This window comes from Benincasa hispida, chromosome 1, assembly GCF_027475165.1.
Source record: "Benincasa hispida cultivar pf3 chromosome 1, pf3_genome.v1.1, whole genome shotgun sequence".
Lineage (NCBI taxonomy): Eukaryota > Viridiplantae > Streptophyta > Magnoliopsida > Cucurbitales > Cucurbitaceae > Benincasa > Benincasa hispida.
This window is the reverse complement of record NC_143478.1, coordinates 75,946,329-75,964,511: the sequence shown is the minus strand read 5'-3', so window position 1 is coordinate 75,964,511 and position 18,183 is coordinate 75,946,329. Positions and strand designations below refer to the sequence as shown.

The following is an 18,183-nucleotide window of genomic DNA, read 5'->3' as shown; positions in this document are numbered from 1 at the left end:
TTATGGTCATGTTACCTATGGTCATCCTAGTGAAATGAATGTCTCTGTCATGAACGATGTTATATAACGAGACTAAACATTTTGTGGTCCGGTCTTATACAAACTCCTTTGTAAAGATACCCTCGATCGCATGTCTCCATATGAATGATCAGGATCAGACAATTTGTAGCACTTTACAACACTTGTAAAATCTATAAAGCGGGCCGTATCTGTAGTGTCATCAGGATAAGGTTTCCCTCCTTTATCCATATATTACAGACCATTTAGGTTATCACTTAAGGCATGATCCACTTGTATGTCTCCACATACATGCTTAAGTTACAACGATAACTAGGGATCTTAGTTTATTGGTTTGTGGTTAATACAACTAAAATATCTAATATTTTATAGACCATAGTGAAGAAAATATCTCATATTAATACATCACAAATATTTGTTCATACACGTATTTACAAACTAAAGGTCCCTATAAGATTTAGGGCATCAATCCCAACACCTAGAATCCTTATCAGTCTGGAAATCAGAGTTTGTGTATCCTGTAAGGATCAAATCCTTAAAACCATACACAAGTATGTAGTCCCTCATTCTCCATAGATACGTGAGGATGTTCTTAATGGAGGTCCAGTGATCAAATCCTGTGTTAGACTGATATCTATTGACTATCCCCATTGCATAGCAGATGTCAAGTCTAGTACATAACATCGCATACATCAGGCTACCAACAGCTGATGCATAGAGGACCCGTCTTATTTCCTCAACCTCTTGAGATGTCTTAGGACACTGTTTCTTAGACAAAATAACTCCATGCCTGAGAGGAGTAAACTCTTAAACATTGAAAATTGGCAAGCATCTTGTCAATGTACAATGCTTGAGATAGGGCCAGCGTTCTGTTCTTTTGATCTATAAAGATCTGAATGCCCAAAACAATTTGCGCCTTTCCCAAATCTTTCATTTGGAATTGGGTCACTAGCCAATTCTTAATTTCAGTCAGCATACATACGTCATTCCCAATTAGTAGGATATCGTCTACATACAACACAAGAAAAGCTACTGAACTGTTGATGATTTTCTTGTAAACACAAGACTCATCAACATTCTTATCAAAACTATAAGATTTGATTGCAGTATCAAATCTTATATTCCAAGGTCAAGAAGCATGCTTCAATCCATAAATATACCGATTAAACTTACAAACCTTTTGCTTTTGACCTTGGGTTATGAATCCCTCAAGCTGCTCCATATAAATGGTCTCCTCAAGATTACCATTCTAGAAAGTAGTCTTGACGTCCATTTTCCAAATCTCATAGTCATAATATGAGGCAATAGACAAAAGTATCCAGATAGACTTTAACATGGCAATAAGTGAGAAAGTCTCCTCATAGACGACTCCCTCAACTTGGGTATAACCCTTTGCCACAAGTCTAGCCTTGAAGGTTTGCACCTTTCCGTTAGTACTCCGTTTTCTCTTATAGATCCACTTGCAACCTATAGGTTTTACCCCATCAGGTTGATCTACAAGATCAAAAACTGAATTAAAGTACATAGACTTCATTTCGAGATGCATAACTTTGATCCATTCACCTTTGTTAACATTCTCCATTGCCTTATTGTAAGACAATGGATCCTCAACATCTCCGTCAACTATGATAGTTATGGTTTCTATTAAACACATATAATGAATAGGCGGGTTCACAACTCTCCCACTACGTTGAGACTACCTCAAAACTTGAGGTAGATGTGACCTACTAGATGAACTAACTTCAAAAACTACATATACATTGTCCAATAAAATATAACTTTTCTGTAAAGTAAGTTGAATTCCTCCCACTGGCCTAGCTAAAACAACATGCCTAATTCCAACACGCATCATCATCTCCCGAGCATCCAATTGCTACCAGGTACTAATTCCCTGAAATGAAGAACAAACATTATTATTGGCGTCTGAATCTATTATCCAGGTTAAATCATCATTCTCCACTAAACAAGTCTCTAAAACAAGTAAATCACATCTACCTTGCTTGGTCTTCTTTTTTTTCTACCATGTGTTTGAGACAATTTCTCTTCTAGTGTTCCTCCTAGTTGCAATGGAAACAAATTCCCTTTGCAGCCTTGACCTTCTTACCCTTCTAGGCAATAGCCAGTGGGATAGCTTTCCTCTTTCCACCTTTCTTCTTCTTCCACTTTTTGGTGTCGGAAGAGGAAGGCATAGACTTAGCTCAAGAGGTCGAACCTTTAAATAACTTCTTAGAGGATGAGGTAACATTTGCCTCTCCCTTATGTTCCTTAACTTTCATCAAGGACTGGAAAGTCTATAGCTCGTGGAGCAAGGTGGTCAGGTCGTAGTCAATCTTATTCATAATAGCATTGCTACGAAACTACAGAAAACTTTCAGTTAAAGTTTCAAGGATGAAGCTAACCTAACTGGCCTCATCGATGATAGACTCATTCATCTCCACCACATTAAAGTGGACCATCATGTTGAGAACGTATTCTTGAACAGATGCCTTTCTTGCATACGGGCATTGAAGATAAATTTTAGAACGTCATGCCTAAGCTGAGCGGAAAATTGTCCAAACATTTCTTACAAGGAATCCATGATCTCACGGGCAGTGAGCATGGGCTCATGCTTCTTGGCCAAGACTTCAGAAAGACTTGCCAAGATATAACTGATGCGTGGAAATTGGAAGTTAATTTTACTCGACAACCAACTTCCTTTGGACGCATTATGGGATGCATGTTCCTAAGATATGCATTGATAGTCATGCGTCAATGGTCATGCGTTGGAATGAAAATTGCGTTAACGAATGTATGCGATGACCATGCGTCCTGTTATAAGTTTTCTTGCGTTCACGCTAAGTATAACATGAACGCAAGTTTCTCAGGTAATTCAAGATCGAACACAGGGACTTGTAACTATATGTTTGCGGTGTTTTGCATGTGGCGGTTGAATAAAAGAATAAAGGGGATGTTGCTAAGTTAATCCTACTCCTGCTTCTATCTATCAGACAACACAATAAGAATATGCATGAAAGGTAGAGATGCGACAAACCTTGACATGAAATAAATGTATGGGAAAGGAGATAAAATGCGGAGATGATTTCATCGCAAATCTTAAGAGTGATCGCAAGGGCAACCCTAGTCAACGCAATCCATGCGATCATGCTACATACACGTGAACCTAACTTTAGGACGTATGCGGTGTATCTGCGATATTGCCAAGAAGCCTATGCCTATCTAGACCTCCATAACCCGCTCATTAGCTCTCGCCGTATGAGCATGCTGCCACATAACCCCTTATCCTACTTCCTGGACGCATGCAAATCCAATTTGTAAGGTGCATACGCTGTGTAAAGCAAACAGAGCTTATCTCTAAGATCCCCATTCTTGCCTATGTGTTCCAATCCACTCTCTCAAGTCTTAGATTTGGGTTTTAGACTACTCTCTCGAGTATGCCTAAATGATGAATGATGCGCTCATAGGACAAGCTAACTGCATGAACTTGATTGACGCAAGGTTGTTACTATCCCTAGTGAACAATGCAAACATTGCTTAATGCGACCAGCCACTTACCCTCCCAGGCATTTGGTTGTTGCTAACTTTACTTATAGACAAGCATTGCATAGCCTATAGAAAAGCGTTGTTGCAGCTTCACACTAAGCAAATAAGGTTACTCACATACTCACGCAACGCATACCTCTCGGTAGGTTGCTACATGCTTCATATCCCTAATCTACATGACTAAGTATGCAATACCCAAGTAATTTCACTAAGTGTTGCAATGAAAGTAAAGATGCTAAGCAAAGAAGATGGAGATGGAGTTGAAGGAACAGAGAAATGCATTGAAAACACATTGTATTAATTTCTTAATTCAAAATGTCATACAATACAATATAGAAAAAGAAAGGAAAAGAAATGACTGGTTGGAAGCAAAACTTTGCTTCAAATGGATGTGCGTCAAGGCTGCCGGTAGTGCCATGGATGGGCAGAGGAGCTGACTCTCTCGAGATCTAACTCTGGTTGAAGGCTCTTGTCATCACTCAGAATGGATGAGGAAGGTGAAGAACTCTCAGCCATCTTCTCACGCATTTTATATGGATCGCGGGGAAAATCCCCGATTAAGGGACAATCTCCGGATCCCTAGGAATTTTGTTCATGGCTTCTATTTATAGAGTTTGGACCGCCGACAGCATTACTGGATTGCTCTGAGTTTGACGTTCGGTGCGTCAGTCCTTTGTGAACCTCTGCCACCAACGACACGGTAGGTGAAATGTTAGCATCAGCTTTGGATTTTCTCGAGGTAGATGTATTGATGCGTTCATTCCACCAACCTTGCGTTGATCCCATTAGAATGCGTTGTCACGTAGCCACAATCTTTTAATGGTCGCATTCGCTTAACACTGCAATTCTACACGATGACCGCATTCGCTTTGACGAGCGCAAATCCCATGCGATGGACGCATACGGCTAATTACCGCAACATCCATGCGTTGATCGATACGTTTGCCTTGCGATGGCATGTTTATCTGCATGCGGTCGTCTATGCGATGGTTCAGTTTCCGCGTTTGCGTTCATTTCCTGCATTGGCTACAAAAACAGAACATTGAACACATAATTAACGCAAAGTAATGGGTTAGCTGAGATTCGATATGCTGATTGATGCAAACTCTTTTTCTCATGAATTTCTAGCATGATCGCGCATATTCTGCCTAACAACCTTCATAATTCTAAGTAAAAGGCCTAAGATGACATGCATATCTGCTTGTCATCAATAACCTTGAGACTTTTCATTTGCCCGTACTCAAAGTTCGTATGAATTTTGAATGTTTTGAGTGCCATTTGGAGATGGGACTGGAGGACATTCCTCCACCAGGACAAATCTCAGGTCATCGATGATTAGAAATGTGTTAATCGTGTTTTTCCAAGTGATGTAATTATCGCTTGTTAACTTATTAGCAACGAGCATGTTTAATTTAGTGGAAGTCATTTTGAAATTTGTTGAAATATACAATTTATTTATATTAGTATTCATGCATTACCCAATTAGAAAAGTCAACCAAATTTAGCAAAATAATTTCATGCATCCTATGTGACATCTATTTTGCAATGATGTTTCGGTGAGGCAGGGTAAAGGCCACCTTAGGGTGATCAGTACCCTTTCACTAAACTGAGACCATTTCAACCAATATACAGAACAACTAATTGTACCTATAAATATCAGTCACCATTGTTCGATTCAGAAATTGTTAACTAGCTTAACATTTTCTTGTAAGTGTAACCCCTCATTTTGGATTCTAGAGTTGTGCCCCAATGAACCAATCGTAGGAGAAAACCAATTAGGGCAAAAACTAAAGCAATCCTATCAATTTCTAGAGTTTGAGTAAAGAGTCATGCAAATGCCATCTATAGGGAAACACAAGCAAAGGTGCCTCGAGATCGAGCATGAAAATTTACTATAAACTAATGAGAGAGATCGTGGGATATCGCTCCCACTTACTATAAACACTCTTTCCATTCAACTTGGTATTGACCTATACAAACAACACCCTAGAGGGACACAAACAAAGGTGCCTCAAGGCTGGGTGTAGATCTCACGGTGTGAACTTTGAGGGAGAAACGTGAAAAGGAAAAATGAAGTATCATATACCCTATTTTCCTCTCACTTAGTGTTTTACCTAGGGTTAATTTAACTTAAAAAAATATGACTACTTTTTTTTACTAAGTGATTGTTTAAATTTGCCCAAAAGTAACACTTACTTTTGATAATTAAACAATTTTGATTAATGTTTATTAAACATTTTAATAAACTTCAATCAAACAATTGCATGCTTGTAGCAAATCTATCTAATTTACTTTTCCAAGTCAGTACCCAGGTAGGGGTATTCCATTTCCATCAACTTAAATACCCCAGCCTAGACGGAACTAGTCTTAGACAAAAGGTCGCTTATAGATACATTTGTTACAAATTTAATCTTTTAATTAAAACCAATTTAATCATATTAAACTAATTGATTAAATTACTTTCTAATCTCATTAGAAATTTTGTGATCTTAGGTCTATATAAATTATGTTTTAAACCTATTTTTAAAAATGATTTGAACTTAAGTTTGCATGCAATTCTGAATTATTGATTTTAATTTATAATTTCATTTAATTATAACAATTATAAAATAAATGAAACAAATTAAAGTCATACATTACATTTAATGACACATTTAATAAAATCATGACATTTATAAAATTATCTAAAGTAGTGTCATGCATCATGCAATTCTCATTTTATTACTTAACATACATAACGTTCATATATACTAAAGTAATGAAATAATTAATAACATACATACATCCATACATCCAAACCATATATTATAACTCTTATAATATAAATGACGCTTGGTTATGTTACTAATGCATGCAAACATATATTATAACACTTATATTATATGATGCATGAGCATGCTATAAAATAAATCATGCAACTATATATTACATTATTTATAATAAAAATGATGCATGAACAGAGATGTCCACGGGGCAGGGCGGGGCGGGGACGGGGAAGTTTCCCATCCTCACAAGTTTTCCCACGGAGAATGGGGTGGGGATTCCTTTGAGGAATTTCGCGGGAATCGGGTTTCTCGTGGGAAAAATTTTTCCACCATCATTTTTTTCTAACAATTTTTTTTTCAATTAAATATATATTTTTAACAATTTCTTAAACATATCTAATACAACTTTCATTTAAATAAAATATTTTCAATTTTGGTAATAAAAACAATAATACACATTCAATTTAAAAAGATATAATTAAAACCCTAAATTCTCATAATTTTTATAAATTAAAATTCAATAATTAGAACATCCTATCTTAAATATTATAACATCTAAGGAATTAAAGTAATAAAGTCTTAAACTTAAATAATTAAAATCTCCATAATTATCCTAACAAAGTCTAAAATATTAATATTAATACATATATACTATAAATTTATAATTTATATACAAAAGTCAGGGCGGGGTGGGGTCATGGTCAGGGAATATATTCCTTGTCCCCGGCCCCGAATTGCAAAAGGGGAAAAAATTCCTACTCCCGATTCCATTCCCCGTGTATTCGGGGATTCCCCGCCTCTTTTGGGGTCGATCCTTGCGAGGCCCCGACCCCATGGGTTCTTTGAATATCTCTATGCATGAATAATGCATAATCTATGGTTAAAATTAAACTCCTCTCAAATAAACTATATATTATAATGTATCAAATACATTATATTAATTATATCATATATAATTAAATTAAATTAATTATATCACATATAATTAATTCCCTCAATTAATTTGAACAATTCAAATTAATCCAAAATTAATTCTCAATAATCCCTGTTGAGCTACAAATGGAACTTTATGGACCTGTAGATTGAAGCTCCAATGGTACTTGAATAATTAATTAAACTCTTTTAATTAAAATATTCAACATTCATTAACTGTCGGTCACTCTATAAAGATCAACAGCTGCATCTTCACACTACAAATACATTTTTTTGTCTATTTGATATAACCAGTCAATAGTACGATGACCCTTCACAAATTGCTTGTAAGTACAGCTGGGCCAAAATTATCGTTTTACCCCTGTAGTTACATCAAACTCCTTAAGTACCATTGATCCCTCTAATGAAAAATAAATCATAGTTCAACTACGACTAAACTCCTCTCAGGCCAAGAGAGAGTGTGGAGCCATATTGTTTAAGCCCCGGAATCAGCCTTTAAATGAGAAATTTATCTACTTACTCCAACATTAGGGTAAGGAGTAAATTTTGTCTTGTGTAGCTGTGTTCCCAGCTCCCCAATTAGACGAATCCTCAAAATGGTAAGCTTATTGAGTCGGCGATCACCCTTACAAATCAAAGGATCACCTTCATAGGCAAGAGTTCACAACTCACTCAGGATTCAGGTCATGCCACCTATGGTCATCCTAGTGAAATGTAAGTCTCTACTATTAATGACGTTATATAAACAGACCATTCATTTTGTGATTCAGTCTTATATAAACCCTTTTGTATAGAACACCCCCATTCACATGTCTCTATATGAATTATCAGGATCAGATCATTTATAGTACTTTACAACAATTGTAACATATACAAAGTGGATCGTATTTGTAGTGTCACTAGGATAAGGTATCTAGTCTTATCCATCTACTACAAATCATTTAGGTTATCACTTAAACATGATACACCTATATGTCTCTACATACATGTTTAAGCTACAGAAGATAACCTTGGATGTTAGTTTATTAGTTTTGTAGGTTAATACTACTAAATGTCGAATAAAATATCGCATATTTTATTAAATAAATAAATCGTTTGTACATTACAATTATAAACTACAGAACCCCTGAGATTTACGGCATCAACCCCAACAAAACCTTTCTTGGAATTCTACACGAATACTTGATAAGCATTTTGTCAATATACGATGCTTGAGATAAGGCTAACGTTTTATTCTTACGATCCCTTATGATTTAGATACTAAAACATACCATGTTTCACCCAAATCTTTCATTTAGAATTGAGCAACTAACCATTTCTTACTTTTGGTCAGAAAACCTACATCATTCCCAATGAGTAGGATATTATCGTCCACATACAACACCACGAATGCTACTAAACCGTTAATGATCTTCTTGTAGACACAAGGTTCATTAAAATTTTGATTCAAGCCATAGGTTTTGACCACAACATCAAACCTCATATTCCAAGATCAAGATGCCTATTTCAATCCATAGATAGATCGATTTAGCTTGCAAAATTTTTTGCTCTTGATCTTATACTATGAATCCTTTTGGTTGAGTCATGTAGATTATCACTTCAAGATTACCATTCAAAAAGGCAGTCTTAACGTTCATTTGCCATCATAGTCATAATTTGTGGCAATAGACAAGAGGATCCAGATAGATTTTATCATAGCAACGGGTGAGTAGGTTTCTTCATAGTCCATCTCCCCAACCTGGGTATAACCTTTTGTTACTAATCTAGCCTTGAAGGTTTGTACCTTTTCATCTACACCTCTTTTCCTCTTGTAGATCTACTTGCAACCTATAGGTTTTACCCCATTAGGTTGGTTTACGAGTTTCCTTGGAGTACATAGACTCTATTTCTTGATTCATGGCATTAATCCATTCATCCTTGTCAACATCTTCCATTGCCTCCTTGTAAGACAATGGATCTTCAACGTTATCATCTTGTATGATACTTTGAGTTTCATTTAAACCCAAATAGTAGGATATGTTTGACTTGAAGAAGTAATATCAACAACTCTTGTTGAATTGTTTTCTTCTTCAACAACTCTTGTTGAAGTTTCAGTAGTGTCTTTGTTGAGTTCATTCAATACAATTATACTCCATGAGTTATGCTCTCTAATATGGTCTTCCTCCAAAAAAGTTTCATTTATCGATACAAAAACCTTATTTTCTTTTGGATTGATGAACATACCACCTCTCGTTTCCTTGAAATAGCCTACAAATAGGCATAATTTTGAACGTCGTTTCAATTTCTTCAGGTTTTCCACAAGCACGTGTGCTGGACACCCCCAAATCCTGAGATGCGGTAAACTACTTTTGCGACCTCTCCATAACTCAAAAGGTGTTTCAAATACACTCTTTGATGGAACTTGGTTCAAAATGTATATTGCAGTCTCAATTGCATAACCCAAGAACAAAATGGGAAGATAAGCATAACTCATCATAGAATGAACCATGTCTAATAGGGTTCTGTTTCTCCTTTAATACACCATTCTGTTGAGGTGTACCAGACGTTAAGAGTTGAGACGTGATTCTATGTTCTATCATATAGTTCTGGAATCCTACATCTATGTACTCTCCACCTCAATCTGATCGAAGTGTCTTTATCCTTAAATTCTCAACCTCGGCCTTATGCTCCTTGAACTTTTCAAAAGTATTAGACTTGTGGTGCATTAGATAAACATACCTGCTAGAATAATCGTCATTGAAAGTGACGGAATATTCAAAACTTTCCCTTATTTTAACATTCATCGGACCACAAAGGTCTGAATGCATAAGCTTCAAGGGTTCTTTGGCTCTATGACATTTTCTAATAAAAGGTCTTTTTATCATTTTTTCTTCTAGACAAGATTCATATACCGGTAAAGAATTTTTTACTAACTTGTTTAGAAATCTATTCTTAACCAATCTCTCAATTCTATTTAGATTAATGTGACCTAGTCTTTGTTTTTCTTTTTCTTCTTCTTTAAATTACGAGATCCTTCTCCGGCAAGTGAGATTGCGCTCAGATCCAACAATATTGCAGAACGAGATGGATGTCAAAGAGCGAGAGAGAGGAGAGCGATCTGTGAGAGAGGAAAGGGATTGAGACAGAAGAGAGAAAAGAGCACAAGAGAGAGAATTAGCCATTCCACATATATGTGAGGATTTGATTTTGGTAATTTCACCGAGTTTAATATTAGAGGATAAAAAAAAACCCTCATTTTCAAGAAGTGGAACAAATATCATTTTTCCTTCCATTTGAGTCACCCTACGAAATCATCAAATAGATTCCTTAACACTGTAAACAGCCTCAATAATCAACTTAGAGGCCCATTACGATTAATGTTCGACTCCATTTCCTTTTTAAGTCCTTTCCTTTTTAAGTCCAACTTGTTCCTTTTATATACATATATATATTTAATATTATGAGGGTTTCTACGTAAATTTAAGTTCATTTTTACTTTTGTGCGAGCAAGAAATTTTATTTACAACTATCTAAATGGTCTGTCAACTGAGTGACGCATGTTTAAAAAATAAGGCTGAAAGCTGTTACTTAAAAATTTTAGGAGATTTTTTTTAAAAAAATTGTTACGTGGTTTCAGCATAAAAATACCATTTTGATAGCTATACTTTAGAATGATTCAATTTCTGTGTACTCTCAAATGTCTAAATTTAGTCTTCATACCATCTGATTGAATAGAGATTTTTTTTTAAAAAAATTATTTTATTTCAACTCTTTTGATACAAACAATTTAAAATACACCGTTTCAAAATCTATTTTGAAGGGTTAAACTAAATATATCCTTAATAGGTTAATATGTTGATTTTTTTTTTTTTAAATACCTATTAGCATTTTCACTATATCAATATTGTAATTTTACGCAAACTAAAATTGAATATTTTTTTCAATAAAAAGAACTCAGAAGATGAAATATAATCACTCGAAATTGACTTCTTCGTATGACCACAGTGATACTATTAAAAAAGGGAGTATTATTTATTGTTCGTCGAGCTCGGAATTTTGGGAATTAAACAGAGTTTGAAATATTGAAACAGAATTTGAAGAAATTTTCATTTCATAGTGTGTTTCCACTTTCTATACAAATACTTTTAATGTATTCTTCCAAATAAAACATCATTTAACACAAACATTAGTTAAATTGTTATACACCTAAACATTACAAGAGCCAAAGCATATAAATTCAACTACAAATTAATATTAGCTTAAAATCCTAAGGCAAAAATAAAACTTGTACCATTTTAAGTTTGTTGATAACCATTTTTCTGTTTTTAAAAATTATGTTTCTTTACCAACAATAGTTTGATAAACTTCTTTTTAAAAAAAACACATAAAAACATTTTTCTATCTATATTTGAAACCCCTTTTTAAAAAGTAAAACATGCTTCTAGTTTTATTTTTTAATTCATAATATCCCATCCAAAATCTAGGTTATCTAAAAATCCATTACAAATTTTCACATAAAATCCAAAAGGTAAAGTACAAATATGATCTCTAATTTACGAAAAGTTAAATATTAATTCACAAGTTGAAATTTCTTTTCATAAAACTTCAAAAATAGCTTACATTATATGAATGCAGCAAAACTTTTAAATCATAAGAATTAAGTTCTAATTTTCTTCTGTACATTAACATTAATGATAGACAGTACGTTCATAAGCTGAGTTTGGACAAGCATGGCCACCACCCCACTTAGCTCCACAGCTGTAGCAAAATTGCGTTCCACACCTATAAACGTCATAAAAAAAACTCATTCATTTATCTTCATTTTTAGTTCTGAACCATTTCAACCTAATAAATACTCAAGTACTATTACATCAATTTTCGATAAAATTAAGACCAAATTTGCAATTTTAGTGAATCATAGAAGTCTAATATTATAGTGTTCTTTAGGAGTGCTTAGGATATTCATTTATTCTATCACCACAAGGAAAAGAAAATTGGTTAGCCTAATCTTAGTGCATCTCATCTCTTTGGCTGTCCAACATGAAAAAGATATTCCACACAAGTATGGCTACAAAAAAAGAAACATAACATTTAGACCACGATGAGATTTAACATATTTTTTTTCAATTTACTTCTTAGGGTGTAAATATTCATTTAGTCCATATACTTTCAAATTAAATTCAATTTGGTCTTTGTATCATTTTAATCCTTATTATTGTACTTTTAAAAAATTGGTTACTATAATTATGAGTTATTATAATTGGATTATAATAATTTGTGTTCGAACTATAAATTATTTTAGTTTGGGATATAATAGTATGTATTTGAAGTGTATACTATTTTAGTTTGAGAATTAAATAGTAGATATTAGGGTATAAAAAATGATAAATGTAAAATAGTAAAATCTATAATAAATGGTAGATTTTGAAATAAAGAGGCTTGAAATAGTGTTGCAGTAACTAATTGGATATAAAAATAGTATTTAAGAGGTAGTTATCATTTAAGATAGTTCTTTCCTTCAAGAGCCAAAAATTTAAATACTGCATTGTTGTTTATATTTTTAGAATGATTATTATGATGTTTATATTTTCAAAAAGTTCATATTGAAAATAAAAATGAAGGGACGAAAATGAACTTTTAATAAACCAAATGAGTAAGGTGGCATTTTAAAAATAAAAAAAAAAGAAAACAAATAAATAAACCAAAATGAAAATGTAAATTAAAAGATTAAGCAATATTTGGTGGACTTTAAGATGTCGGACGGATTTGATAAAATGCAGGAAAATAGATATAAGTTAGGACAAGATGCAGAAGAAGGAAGGAGAAGGAGAAGTGGAAAAGTAACCTGCAGATAATATGGACGCAACCTACAGTTTTCTCAACATAAACTTTGCAATTAGGGCATTTCTTCCATTTCTTCTCATCCGCCAGTTTCATCGTCATCATATCCTCTGTGTTCTCCTTCCGCACTTTCTCAAACTCTCTACATTCCATATCCCCATGCCATCCCACTTTACACTGCGCACAGAACAATCTCCAACAGTTCAGACATTCCACCGCCGTCACCCCCTTCTCATCCCCCTCATAAATCATCGGCGCCGAACAGTCTTTGAACGGACAGTTCAATCTCTTCCACTTCAGAATCATCGCTTCAAACAGAGCATCACCCCACCTCTCCAACACCTCTTTCGGAATGAAAGATCTACACATCTCCGGCTCCAGCAACGTCCCGCACTTGGGCTGCGGGCATTTCACCGCCATTGAATCCTCCAGCTTTGCGGCGATGTACTTTGAAATGCAATCGGTGCAGAAGGTATGTGAACAGAGTCCGTTTGTGAACATTTCGGAAGCCAATTTGGCGTCCGTGCAGATTGTACAGATTGAATCTTGGGGCTTTGGGGAAGAATTATTATTGGGGATTTCTGCTGGAGTTGATGATAAGGAGGAAGTGATTGCTTCTTGGAGCTGTAACTCATATGCGAAGTTTTCATCGGACAAATCATGGAGGAAGTGGGAAGAGGAAGAGTTAAAGGCATGGTGGGAATGTAGTGACGCCATTAGAGAGATTCTTGGGCCGCAGAAAACTGAATTTAAAAGGAAGAATTAACAAAATGTGGGATGGGAACCATTATTTCCAATGCAGATAGAAACAGAGGAGAATGAGGATGAAGATGACTGCTCGGTTGTTGTGGATTCATTTAAGAGCAACCCCTTTTGACTCTACCATTTAAAAATCTCTCCAACCAAGAAAAATGCCCCTAAAACTTCCTTTCAGTTGGTTTCAAGATCTTTTTTTCATCAAGGATTAATTAACTAGACGGAAATTATCAATTTATTTATAATCGATATTTTATAAACTAATTTATACCTTCAATCACGTTGTGTTTTGATAAATATAGACTATAGTAAGTGACTTATAACAATTTAGATGGTTTTATTATTATTATTATTATGATGTCACTTTGGCCACATTTCTCAGCAATCCACTTTTCTTCCACATTCAAATTCAACCCACGAACTTCTCCATACTGTTTCTCATTTGCTCCAAACAATGAAAACCAGATAAGAAGATGTATTTAGAATCGTGAAGTTTCACTCATTTCCAAATACAATTTATAATATATATTTTGTTCCAGTATTGTTTGTTAGATTTGTTTTTTCAACTTTTATTTGGGGATTTGTTGTGATTTTTGGAGATATCCTCGGAAAAGACAAAATATGTTTTTCTGGATTTCAAATGGAAGGAACATTTGTTGAAATCCGATTGGATATCTTTTAAGAAAAATTTTTCTCGTAATAAATCGACTAGGTCCTTACGAGAGAAGAAAAAGAAGAGAGAAATATTATTTTACGAGTAAATTAAATTCTTAAATAAAAAGATTCATACCGAATATCTTCAGAAACACCATAGAAAAACATTTGACGAAGCCCTAAATGGGTAATCTAGAAAAATAGAAAGAAAGTTTTCCCGTAAGAAACACATTTTTCTAATAGATAACTGAGATTTCTTTTCAGCTGAAAAAAGAAAAAGATTGTAAGTGTTACTTTAGTTATCCCTTACCAAAAATCTTGGTAAATCTTTATAGAAAATTTTGGTAAGTCAAGAAAATTTTGGTAAGTTGATCCTCATATAAAATTCTCCATAATGTCCATTATCATATTTGTTTTGTTGTATTGCCCTTATCAAGGATATCTCGGGCATACTCATTTTACATTTTTTTTTCCATTTTACATATATTACGTTATATAATTAAAATAAATATTGTCAATTATATATATCATATTTTTTTTGTTCTATCGTAATTCTTGTTATTTTTTAAACAAGATATTCAAATTCAAATTTAAATTTAAATTTATTTTACAAAAAAATCTTAAGTGAAAAGATGTTAGAAAAACTAGTTTTTAAAAGGAGATTAGTTTAAACTTTTTAAATTAGAAATAACAGGATTAAGGGTACATTGTCGAACTTTTTCTTAGTCCCTAGTAGGAGTGAGCATGGTAGACCGAAAAATCGGCCAAAATCAAGTCAGACAATCGAAAATCAATAAACTTCGGTTGGCATCAGTTTATGGTTTTCTGAACTGACTGTCACGATGGTCGGTGCAGATGGTCAATCGAGTCTTGACCGACCCGACCGATTTAATATTTAAAAATTACAATGACGCCTATAAAATAAATTGGAGTTCATGATTCGTAGGGCTAGTCGCGCTTCATCCTCTTCATTGTCTTCAGTCGTTCGCGCTCTGCATAGGGTCTTCAGTTCAACCCTCTGCACTCGCCTTCAACTCTTCAGTCGCAGCTCTCAATGACTCCGTCCGATGTCCATCATTGCTTGCAGCCTAGCCCAGCCCCAGTGATCCATTGATCGAAGCAAACCGGCCATTGAAGCCAACCGTCCATTGATCCGTCCACCAACCCTCGTTCACCATCGTCTGTCAACCTGTTCATCGTCATCTCCCCTCGTTCACCATCTATTCACCGTCCATCAATGGTCAGCCTACCCTCGGTCACCATCAGCCTCCCCTCCATCGATCCTCCTGAAGAAGTTGGTAATTTTTTCCTCCCTCATTTTATTACTTTGAGTTTTTTTTTTCCTCTGTGAGTTTGTGATAGTAAACGACTAAAATACTAAATCAATTTTCTGTAAGATTGAAATGAAGATGAAGAACTTGGTAACTTTGAGTCTGAGCAAAAATAGGTCTTGTTGGGTCTAAAAATTATTCTGTGAATTGTTGGGTCTAAAAATAATTCTGTGAATTGTTGGGTCTAAATATAGGTCTCGGTAACAATATGGAAAAAAAATCAATATTTAACATAGCTTTTATTAACTTGAGAAGAAAATTATTATGTGAATTGTGTGATAATGACATGGTGTGGTTCAACTTCAAACCTTTAAGCTAATACTCTTTGGCGAGAAGTTACCTTTTAGTTGCCTTTTAGTTAATGTAGTTGTTTTTCTATCAATATCAGTTGATAACAATAATTTTCAAGTAAGTTTTTATTCAGTAGATTTACATGGATCCAATGGATATGGAGTTTGATGGAATTGCAACTGATACTTAAAAAAATGAACGGCGTGTAGAAATGGATGCCAATACAAATGTCATTGATGTTGATTTAGCAAATGAGACATCATATATTCCAAATCCAATGAAAAGAAGGAATGTTGTGAAAAATCCATGGTTTGAGTGAAGGAACTCTTATCAAAAAGTACCTATGAGCGGAAGCAAGATCGTTCCAAATTCATTGTGACAGAAATAAAAGCATTCACAAACATACATACAAGTTATGCATTTTAGAACACATTACGACATGCTTTCAACAAATTAAATACAAGGAAACGAGAGACTCACCTTTAAAGAACTCTTCCTCTGTTTATCTCTCGCTCTCGTCAAGAACAACACCTCTCTCTATTGCTGCAATCGTCTACCTATAACTTTCGCCGTCGCTCAGCATATGAACAGTCTTCTACACGAACAACCAACAACTTGGACACCACCACTCAGTGACCTTGGTATTCCCGGAGTGAGAATCCAGGAGGTGTGGTCTTTGTTGGATTTGGTAGAGGGAAGGAGGAAAGAACGATCGTACTCAACGACCATGCAAGTGGGAGAAGTTTGTGTCTATCATATAGCCTTGTGCTTGATCGTTTAGAAAAGGTGCACGATCATTTAAAAAATTAGGTCTAATCATTTAGACGATCCTTTAGTGAATCTCGCTTAGACGCGTGATTGTTTAGTAAAATCTATGCGATCGTTTAGAAAAACAACACAATCGTTTAGACAGACGCGCGTGTACACAATCGTTTAGGAAAACACTTTGAGCTGGCGTGTAGGCTCTCATGAGTTAAACGATAGGCAGTGTACCACTTATTAAGCGATTATCTGATTTTTCCAAAATGAAAACTATTTTCATTTTATCCTTTCAGTTATGAAAACTAAATGCAACCTCCCACTTTTACGCACGGTTATGGAGAAAACCACCAACAATTATCTCATAATTGTTTAATTATAAATAAATATAATAACTAACTTATCATATTATATTTATAACCTATAGTTTTAATATCACATCATATGCAACATTTAAACCATAGTTCTTTTTTCCTCTACTAGATATAAATCATATTTATATCCTTTTCCTCCAATTAATGTATGTCAACTATATCATATATAATTGAACCAGTTTAATTAAATCATATATAATCAAACTCTCTCTTGTCAACTTGAACACTTCAAATTGATCCAAAAACTGATTCTCAACTTGAATCCATTGAGCTACCGAGGGGACCATATGGACCTGTAGCTTGAAGCTCCAACAGTACGTGAATAGCTAACTAAACTCTTTAGCCACGAGATCCACCATTCGTTAACTGTCGAGCACTCCACTAAAGACTGACAGCTGCACTCTTCTCACTACAGATATATTTCTACATCTATCGGATATAACCAATCAACAATACGATAACCCTTTACAGATGCTCATAAGTACAGATGGGTCAATTTACCATTTTGCCCCTGTAGTTACATCTAACTTCTTAAGTGCCACTAATCCCTCTAATGAACAATACATCATAGTCCTACTATGAGTGGACACCTCTTAGGCCATGAAAAGGTGTGTGGTGCCACCTCGTTCAAGCCCCGGAATCAGCCTTTAAGGGAGCAATCTATCTACTTACCCCTACTTTGGGGAAGAAGTGAATTTTATCTTGTGTAGCTGAGTTCCCAGCTCCATAATCAGACGAATCCTCAAAGTGGTAGGTTTGAGTCAAAAATCTGGCCACTCATACCCATGCAAATCAAAGGACCGCCCTCAAAGGCAGAAGTTTCCAACTCACTCAGGATTAAGGTCATGTTACCTATGGTCATCCTAGTGAAGTGAAGTCTCTGTCATGAACGACATTATATAACGAGACTATATACTTCGTGGTCCAGTCTTATACAAACTC

At 34.8% G+C, this 18,183-nt stretch overlaps 1 protein-coding gene across 1 annotated transcript; it reads right to left on the bottom strand.

Annotated features, from left to right (window-relative positions):
- Positions 1–12,983: 12,983 nt before the first annotated feature.
- LOC120078944 (E3 ubiquitin-protein ligase RSL1-like) lies at positions 12,984–14,024 on the bottom strand. Its single transcript, XM_039033153.2, has one exon. The coding sequence runs from the start codon at positions 13,791–13,793 to the stop codon at positions 12,984–12,986; it is 810 nt and encodes a 269-aa protein (XP_038889081.2). The 5' UTR covers positions 13,794–14,024.
- Positions 14,025–18,183: the final 4,159 nt, after the last annotated feature.